Source organism: Primulina eburnea, chromosome 12 (assembly GCF_022965805.1).
Source record: "Primulina eburnea isolate SZY01 chromosome 12, ASM2296580v1, whole genome shotgun sequence".
Taxonomy (NCBI): Eukaryota; Viridiplantae; Streptophyta; class Magnoliopsida; order Lamiales; family Gesneriaceae; genus Primulina; species Primulina eburnea.
Window position 1 is genome coordinate 30,689,999 of NC_133112.1, and position 9,527 is coordinate 30,699,525.

The 9,527-nt window shown below is 36.1% G+C and overlaps 2 protein-coding genes across 6 annotated transcripts; both read left to right on the top strand.

Moving 5' to 3' along the window:
- Nucleotides 1-497: 497 nt before the first annotated feature.
- LOC140807320 (probable protein phosphatase 2C 12) lies at nt 498-5,176 on the top strand. Of its 5 annotated transcripts, none has more exons than XM_073164123.1 (9): nt 498-675; nt 754-1,116; nt 1,610-1,781; nt 2,065-2,218; nt 2,310-2,373; nt 3,052-3,159; nt 3,738-3,863; nt 3,952-4,190; nt 4,416-5,176. In XM_073164123.1, the coding sequence occupies exons 2-9, from the start codon at nt 916-918 to the stop codon at nt 4,672-4,674; spliced, it is 1,323 nt and encodes a 440-aa protein (XP_073020224.1). In that variant the 5' UTR covers nt 498-675; nt 754-915; the 3' UTR covers nt 4,675-5,176. The 5 variants fall into 5 exon arrangements, with proteins under 5 accessions (XP_073020224.1, XP_073020225.1, XP_073020223.1 ...); XM_073164124.1 differs by having other exon boundaries at nt 850-1,116; XM_073164125.1 differs by having other exon boundaries at nt 499-1,116; nt 4,416-4,618; nt 4,703-5,176.
- A 1,266-nt stretch (nt 5,177-6,442) lies between these two features.
- LOC140806771 (BRI1 kinase inhibitor 1-like) lies at nt 6,443-7,326 on the top strand. The gene is made up of 2 exons (XM_073163307.1): nt 6,443-6,865; nt 7,042-7,326. Exons 1-2 carry the CDS (start codon nt 6,443-6,445, stop codon nt 7,324-7,326), a joined length of 708 nt encoding a protein of 235 aa, XP_073019408.1.
- Nucleotides 7,327-9,527: the final 2,201 nt, after the last annotated feature.

The following is a 9,527-nucleotide window of genomic DNA, read 5'->3' on the forward strand; positions in this document are numbered from 1 at the left end:
CAAAGTACAATAAAGAATCAAAATATGAGAACAAGAACACAGACACGGAAAATTATAGTGGTTTGGCTCAATTTGCCTATTAATTCATAAAAAATATACAAATATGTTGAAAAAAAAAACTTCTACAAGCCCACTTATATTTTCCTTTTTTTTAATTTCATTATTTCAAATTTCATTTTTATACATATATCTTTTCGCTTTCATTTTATTATTTAAAATTAAAATTCAATCTTTCATTAATTTTTATAATTATCATATGATATTATTTAAATATGATCATTTGAAACTTCATTATTTTTAAAAAAATATATGATATTATCTATATTTTAATATTATAATAATTAAGAAAATAGAGCGACTGCGTACACACTCTTGTTCACAGATGGGTTCCAGCTTTCTTGATGCCGAACAAAAGGCAACAAATTTCCACAGCTTTACAATATTATTCGTTTTTATTACACCGAAATACATACATATATTTGTTTAATATCTATATATTAAAATTCAAGAAAACAGGGAAAACGCCCCTGCCATTTACATCATCTTTCCTTTCTCTTTTTGACAGAGAAAAACGCACAATTATGGATTATCTGGCATCGTTCGAGGCCCATGCCGGGATCTGCGTTTCTTGATGACTATGGCCCGACAGAAAATTTCGCAAGACCCTTTATCTCTGTTTCGACGTTTTAAGCCTCCATTCTGTCAACATTGTGTTGGAAGTGGATGTTTATCCCGACTTGCTATTTCTCTAAGTTTTTTTGTTTAAGATTTTTGTTTATTGGATCAATTGGAGAAGACGATAACAAAGCAAGAAGGCGTTGATTTGCTGAAAAGTTATTTTTTTTAAAGGAGAAAAGGATGAAAAACCAAAATCTCAAATTCTAGTGTTCTTGGGGTTGAATTGTGCGAGTGGCAATGTTGTCCAAGAGCGATGACCATCATACGGTCCCATTATCTGTTTTATTAAAGCGGGAATTGGCCAACGAGAAGATTGAGAGGCCTGAAATCTCACATGGTCAGGCCAATCAGAGCAAGAAGGGCGAGGACTTGACGTTTATTAAGACCGAATGTGAACGGGTGTTTGGTGATGGAGTCACCACGTATTCAGTTTTTGCGGTACGTAGTTCTTCTTGTTTTACTTTATATGTAATGGGTCAATGTTATTTGAGCATCTTATTGGATAATTGATGTGAAACGCCACGATTAGTCTTATTTTTCATTTTGTGAATGTTGGCATTTACTGCAAAGCTTGTAGGTACTTGGTACTGAGAAATTTCCTAGTTGATGGATAATGTAGGTGATAATGACACCTTTTCTATTTTCCTGAGGAAAATTGGAACCGATGGGAGTGATAAACGTGAATAATGGATTGTCAGTCGCTTATCTCTTCTGATAACTTTGTGAATAATTAAAGTTATGTGTGCTTATTGGGATTGGGGGGTGGATTTCTCTAATCTTTTAATAAAGACAGTTGAATCCTTCTCTTTATCCCTCAGAATAATGTTTCTTCTGTCTTTGTTACCAAGGGATCCAAAATCTTATCAGGCATTCCCATGGACCATTTACTTTCTTTGTATGGGTATTATTTTTTCCACATTCTTTCCTACAGTTATTTGATGGCCACAATGGATCTGCGGCTGCTATATATTCCAAAGAGAATCTCTTGACCAACATTTTGCATGCTATTCCACCAGATCTTAACAGTAATGAATGGATCTCGGCATTACCCAGGGCTTTGGTTGCTGGGTTTGTGAAAACAGATAAAGATTTCCAGGAAAAAGGTAAAGCTGTTTCAGAACCAGCATTCATGAATACTTGCACCTGATGCAAAAAGAACCTGGTTTCTTTTGCGCCTGTGATGTAGGAGGAACTTTGTTTAGGTCTATATTGTTACAACATGAAGTTTTATTTAAAATTATGCTTGTCTGAGCATTCTTTCTCAAAAATTTTGTATGTAGTTTCCACCTTTCACTTCTCTTCCAACCTGTCATTTGAAATTTAACACAGCGTTTGGTCTTTCTCTCATGCAAACGACTGCTAATTATTGGTCTGTTAATCTATCAGCACAAACTTCGGGCACAACAGTGACCTTTGTAATAATAGAAGGATGGATTGTAACAGTTGCTTCAGTTGGTGATTCTCGCGCCATACTTGAATCCAGTGAGGGGGACATATATTATCTGTCAGCAGATCATAGACTTGAATGCAGTGAAGAAGAGTAAGTGATTTTTGTTCCAGGCTATACATGTTGACTGGATTATATTTTCCTTAAAAAAGCGCATTAATTCTTGGATTTTTTTCTTAAATAGGAGGGAAAGAATAACATCTAGTGGAGGTGAAGTTGGGCGGCTTAATACTGGAGGTGGCACAGAGGTATTATTCTTCTAAAAGTAAATTCATTATTGGTTTCACATTAATTGCCAGAGAGCCCAGCGATTTTATATTTGACAGTGAAATGATTTTACTCATAGTAAAATATGCACGGAATTTATCATCACTTTTAATGTCCGAAGACTCAGAACTACTTGTCATGGTTCTACAGAGACATATGCTACGAGAGACATATGCTACGAACTGCTTGATAAAAATACATTGTTTGTTATGGTGTGGATACGACTCATATGGATGCTTTAACTGAAATTATTATCTTGCTTTTGTTGGCAGTTTACGCGGCAATTTTAGAACTTTCACATGCTTCCCTTTTCGGTTCATGTTACATTCATCGATAAAGTTCATGGGATTTGGGAATTCAATGTGAAATACAATGTGATCTCATTCATTTTCACATAAATCTATGAACATTTGTTTCATTATTGTTGAATGGTTTGCAGAGTATGTTTTGGATGATTTGATGTGATTTTCTTCATTATCTAGTTTTAATCTTTATGGTCTAGTGTCCCTTACCTTAATAATGAGTGTGACAGCCTTACACGTTATGCTAGTGCACACCTAGCACCTTTAATTATTGTATCTGATATTTCTTTTAGTTTTATACATAGTTTTTTTAAATTTTAATAGTAGATTTATTATCTGTGCATTGGTTCATTGTAGATTGGTCCGTTGAGATGTTGGCCTGGTGGATTGTGTCTTTCACGATCTATTGGAGATATGGATGTTGGAGAATTCATAGTTCCAGTTCCTTATGTAAAGCAAGTGAAGGTTCGTTTTGAAGAAAATGTTGTTTATCCAGAATTGAAACTTCAAACATTTTCAATAGGTCTTTGAAAAAATGTAAAAAATATAGTTTTCAAATGACTTTTGATATGTAGTGATTAGAATTGTTGAAAAAAGGCAATGTAAGCTTATTCACATTCTAACAACAAAGTTGTTCGAGATTTTATTTGGTTACCGTCAATTAAATGTAATGAGAATCTACAAATTTCTCCGTGACTATAAGCTTTTCAGTGGATTGAATCATGGGATCAAAAGTTATGTCCATCTGGTTTGCCTCATAACAATACTCATTTCTTGTCTTGATATCTGCCTTCATTAAAGGCGAACATGTTACACAATCTACGGGTTAAGTAAAGCAAGAATAATTGGTAAAACTGAAGATTATTTATGAAAAGAAAAAGAAAATTATTATTTCCTTGGTTGTAAGTATTTATGGGAGACTACTATTAAGCAAGTTCAGGAGATTTTTCTTTGTATCTTTTCTTGAAAATTTAAAGAGACTTAGTTTACGATTGTGAATGAGAACAGTTTTTTTTAAATGACAACAACCACAATATTTGCAGTTATCAACAACCGGAGGCAGGCTTATTATCTCAAGTGATGGTGTTTGGGACGCATTATCTGCAGAAACAGCTGCTGAGTGTTGTCGAGGGATGCCACCAGATGCTGCAGCATCAGAAATTGTCCAAGTAATTTTTTTAGAATTCGAGTTTTCACTTTGTTTCAGTGTTAATAGACCATATTTGGTGTGCCAATCGTACCCTCCCATTCTTTTAGGAAGCCGTACAGTTGAAAGGCCTTCGAGATGATACCACATGTATTGTAGTAGATATAAAACCTCCGGAGAAGCCTGATCCTCCAAAACCACCTCCAAAGAAGCAAGGGAAAGGAGTCTTTAAGTCTATGTTTCGCAAAAAACCTTCTGAATCATCTTCTCAGGTTGACAAGGAAGAAATTTTTGAGCCAGATGTTGTAGAGGAATTATTTGAGGAAGGATCAGCGTCACTTTCAAAAAGGTATCTATGTACTGTTTAAGCTCTTTCTATTTTATACACCAGGGGTATCAACATTATCTGAACTATGGAACTTTCTTGAGATTCATAGGAGCTACATAGAAACGACATTGAGCTCATTTGTTGTAAGATAAAAACACCTGGTGTATGTCCACATCTTGGGAAAAACTACATCTGTCATCACCTACTGGTATTTCGATGGTTTCATTTGTTTGTACTGGATTGTAGGTTGGACTCGAAGTACCCAATCTGCAATATGTTCAAGTTATTCATGTGCGCAGTTTGCCAAGTGGAAATAAAACCTGGAGAAGGTATATCCGTACATGCAGGAACATCCGACCCAAGAAAATTACGGCCTTGGGACGGTCCCTTCCTCTGCTTGACATGTCAAGAGAAGAAAGAAGCCATGGAAGGGAAAAGACCTTCTGGAGGTATGCATTCTCGATTCTTGTATTCTGTGGAGCATTTAAAAAATCAGGAAACTTGATTCATTTCCGATTTTCCTGTTTTACCAGCTGGCTCTAGATATAGTAGTGGAAGTGAATAGTAAATCTTCACCACTTCGTTTTGTTCCACATACTTTTTCGAACAGACCGTAACTGAGAAGGCCAACATGTTCCAGTAGAGAAATTTTTCTTGTGTTTTACGTATAAGCAGTGAGGGAAATCGAACCCTTATGTGAATATTTGGGACACAACATAATATTTTCACTTTTGCTTGGTTTGGACTAGAAGATGGAGATTAATGAGTTTTGTAGTGACTTGAGTCGGAACCATTGACGGCAGAGGATCATCTGGTGGATATACCTTTCTCGAATCAAAGGGACTAAATCTCCTCATGTACAACTACTGTAAAAAAAATTAGACGTAACTCATTTATCCCCAGGATATATTTTCTTATATACTTTCACTTCAGGTCAAACTATAGGTGAAAGCTATTCGATTGTAATATTGTCAAGCGAGAGTTTGATTGGAGTTATTATCATTTAACATTGTTTTGTTCTTTTCTTACATTCTCTTCCCTTCCCTTCCCTTCCATACCTGGGGAAGGTATAAGTTCAGAAAAGAAAATTTGTTCATGTGTTGCACCTTATACATGTATTTTGTGGGTCTTCTTTTGCCATCTTCACATTTTTTTCAACCTTACTTTTCACTTTCTTGAAATATTTGTTTATTTGATGTCTTTTGTGAGTGGTTTTTAGGTTTTTTTTTTCCTTAGCAAGATTGGTTTGTTTGTATTGTATACTTGTGTCAAGTTCTTTGCAGCTTTTGAATTTATTTTCGGTAAATTGAAATTTTATGTGCAAATATTTTTCAAAAATGAAATGTCCATGAGTCCATCATATGCATGAGATCGCCAGTCTCAAAAATGCCTTCTATCGCTTCATAATTCTGATAGTCTGCTTACATGAATGAATCATTTTGTTAGTTCAAGTTTCCCCAATTTTACATATTTTAGTTGATAAATAAATAATGGTGGCTAAATTTATAACAATGGGCATATCTTTTTATTAGCCACTTGAATTCGTGTTTCTTTTTTTTTTTATTTTTATTTTTAAATCCCTCAAGGCAGAAAGTGCAAGGACAGTTACATGCCAGCAAGAAACTTGACATAAGACAAAAACTTTGCAATGACACTTTTTTCACATTCTTTTATATTTGAATTATACTAATAATAATAATGCATATTTTGAGTGGAGGACATGAGCCTGCTTACCTAAATAATGCCTATATGATTGAGATGTAACCTAGCAAACAATGAGTTTTCATGTTACCATGGACTATCGGACCACTGCCTACACCTGTGTGTCCTACCAAACTGCAACTTTATACCATAGGATTCAAGATTGAGTTATGTACATTTGAAATCGAGCTCGAATTTTTCAACGGGTTGGATCTTTGAGTTCAACTTCACTTAACGTTTGGATTCGAGTTAGTTCAAATTTAATAATCGAGTATTATTATTCTAAGTATTGGATTTGGAAAGATCTTCACATGGAAGATATTATTATTGAATGAGTTTTAATATAATATACAAATAACTTGCTATAGAAACCTTTGACTTTGTGTATTGATATTCTCGTACAAGTTTAAACAGAACATTAAAGGCTGTCCGAAGAAATATTTTAAAAGCGAATTCTTGCTGCACGGTGGGAAAATCTTTTGTTACAAGATGAATACTTTTGATAACTCAACATGCAATAATTAGTTTAGAAACATATCGTTATCCCTCTCCCTCTTACAAAAATTGCAACAATGGAAAAACAGTCTGAAATCGAAAGAAATACAGAAGAAGAGAGCCCTGATGAATCCAATCCACTGTCACCAACATCCTCTCCCAGCCATGAATTCTCCTTCACAATCTCCCTCCATCCGCAGTCGAAAGCTCTGGGTAGAAACAAATCCAGGCCTTCATTTGACTTATCACCTGCAGATAAAATTTTCTTCCATGGCCATTTACTTCCTCAGCACTATCTCTCTAATCTGCCTATCTTCCCGCGCTACTCCATCGATGATTCATTCGACAGTTTCACGCTCCCAATCGATGGATTTTCCGGAGAAAATAACTCCAGCTCCAGAACTTACACAGACCAAGAATACATCAGCATTGATCATATCAATCCCAGTACTTGCCAAGAAAGTTGCAGCTGTGTCTTGCAAGAAGAAGAGGTACTACAGGTACGAAGGAAACCAAGATCCTTCTAGATTTTGAAATGGAGAAAGAGGTGTGATGAGAAGAAAAATGACAAGGGTGGTCAAGAAACAGATCAAAAACAGCAAAGGAAGCCCAAATTCAACTTAAGCATTGTCGTGAAAAGATACACGAGATTCATAAATCAATTTCTTTCTTTAAGAAACAGGAGAATGAATCCTCAGTTCCACAGGAAAACTTCTTCCTCATTGTCGGGGAATTTGCGGGTAAGAAAAAACAAGAACTGAGCAGAGGCAGGAGAAGAGAATTCTCAGCACCAGCTTCAATGAGGAATTCTCCTACAAATAGTGGCCTTTTGGTGGCAAGTGGAACTCCCACTCCTTCTGCAAGAGATAGTACCATGGAAGAATTACAGGCTGCAATTCAATCTGCAATTGCTCATTGCAAGAAATCCATTGCTGCAGAAGAAACAATACTTGTCAAATAAGTAATTGGCCATATGTGTGTACCAAATTTACCTTGTTTAAACATGTGATATGTACGTCAACGTTTAATATTTAGTCCATGGGAAAATTAAGGTACTAAATTCAAACAAGTTAGAATACTTTGCTTGTAGTCTCATACCATTTCATAGTTTTATCAACATTAAATTAAGACAAATCATTCAAATCGATAGCCTAATGATTATCTGGTATGCGATTTTTGGATATCACGCATAGCTTTTGTGGTTTCCAATAAACAACATGTATATAAAACATTACTACATGAAAAACTAAACAAAAGGGTTCATGTGATCAAAGTGGTAAATTTTTTGAAGAACTCAATTCTTTTAGGTTTGTCCAATATATCTTTGCTTCAACGTTGTGTAGAGTGAAACTTTGACAGAGGAGATGGCATTACTGGCAGGCAAAGATGGTGGATTGAACTCCTGAAGGATTATGACTTGACAATAAGCTATCATCCGGGCAAGGCAAATAGGGTAGCTGACGCTATGACTCGGAAGGATATGGGCAAAGTAATCCTAGCGTTACTTTCAGCACAACCATGCCTCCGAGAAGCAATTAAGATAAGTCAAGATCGAGACCCCACTTTTGTAAAACTGAAACAACAAGCTGAAGAAGGAAAATCATCGGATCTCCAAACAGATGACATGGGAGTTGTGTGGATGAAAGGACAATTGTGTGTACCTGACATTGAAAATCTTCGACGAGAAGTCATGTCTGAAGCACGCAAGTCAAAATTTTCAGTTCACCCTGGCAGTACCAAAATGTACAGAGATTTGAAGAAAAGTTTCTGGTGGAGTGGAATGAAGAAAGACGTTGCAATGTTTGTTTCTAAGTGTCACGTGTGCCAACAAGTCAAAGCAGAGCACCAGAGACCTAGTAGACTTCTTCAACCATTAGAAATTCTGGAATGGAAATAGAAACATATTTCTATGAATTTTGTAGTCGGTTTACCAAAGTCGAGACAAGGTCATGATGGAATATGGGTAATTGTAGACAGACTCACGAAGTCTGTGCATTTCTTACCTGTCAGCATGAATTATAATATGGATAAATTGGCCACATTATACATGAAGGATATCGTACGATTACATGGAGTTCCATCTAGCATACTATCAGACAGAAATCCTAGGTTTACATCTCGTTTTTGGAAAAGCTTTCAACAAGCTATGGAGAAAAAAGTTACTCTTAGTTCGGCATATCACCCTCAAACTGATGGCCAAACTGAGAGGAAAATACAAACTCTTGAGGACATGCTGAGAGCATGTCCTCTAGACTTCAGTGATAATTGGAGTGAACATTTGCCCTTACTCGAGTTCGCGTATAATAGTAGTTATCACAGTAGTATTGGAATGGCACCGTACGAAGCTCTGTATGGACGAAAGTATCGATCACACTATATTGGGATGAAATAGGGGAAAAAGTCATCTTTGGACCCGAACTGATCCAAGAAACAGTGGATAAAGTTGTTATGATCAAGGAGAGACTAAAAACTGCACAAGATCGACAGAAAAGCTGGGTTGACATGAAAAGAAGACCCGTGGAATTTGAAGTTGGAGAAAAAACATATGTGAAAGTATCACACATGAAGGTGTAATCCGATTCAATAAGACTTGAAAACTGAATCCCAGATATGTTGGACCTGACCTTTTGAAATTCTAGAGAAAGTGGGAACACTTGCTTATATTAGCACTTTCCCCCGATATATCAAGGATCCATAATGTTTTCCACGTTTCTCAATTAAGAAGATATATTTCCGATCCAAATCATATTCTTGAAGCTGGACCACTGTTGGTTGAGGGCAATCTAAATGAAGAACTGAAGTATGAAGAAATTCCGATTCGAATTGTGGATAATAAAGACCAAGTACTGAGGCGACGAACTATTCCATATGTCAATGTACAATGGTCCAATCACACTGGAAAAAAAAGCTACGTGGGGGTTGGAAGAAAGATGCGAGAACAATACCCTTATCTCTTTGAGGATCATGTATAACCAAGTTTCGAGGACGAAACTTCTCATAAAGAGGGATTGTGAGAACCCGAATTTCCAGCAATAGCTAGCATTTTGCAGAAGCTAGCAATATTCAGCAGCAATGCAAAAATTCCAGCAGCTAACAATTCCAGCAGCAGAAGAGTTCAGTAGCACGAGATTTCAGCAGACATCTATTGATTCTGCTTATGAC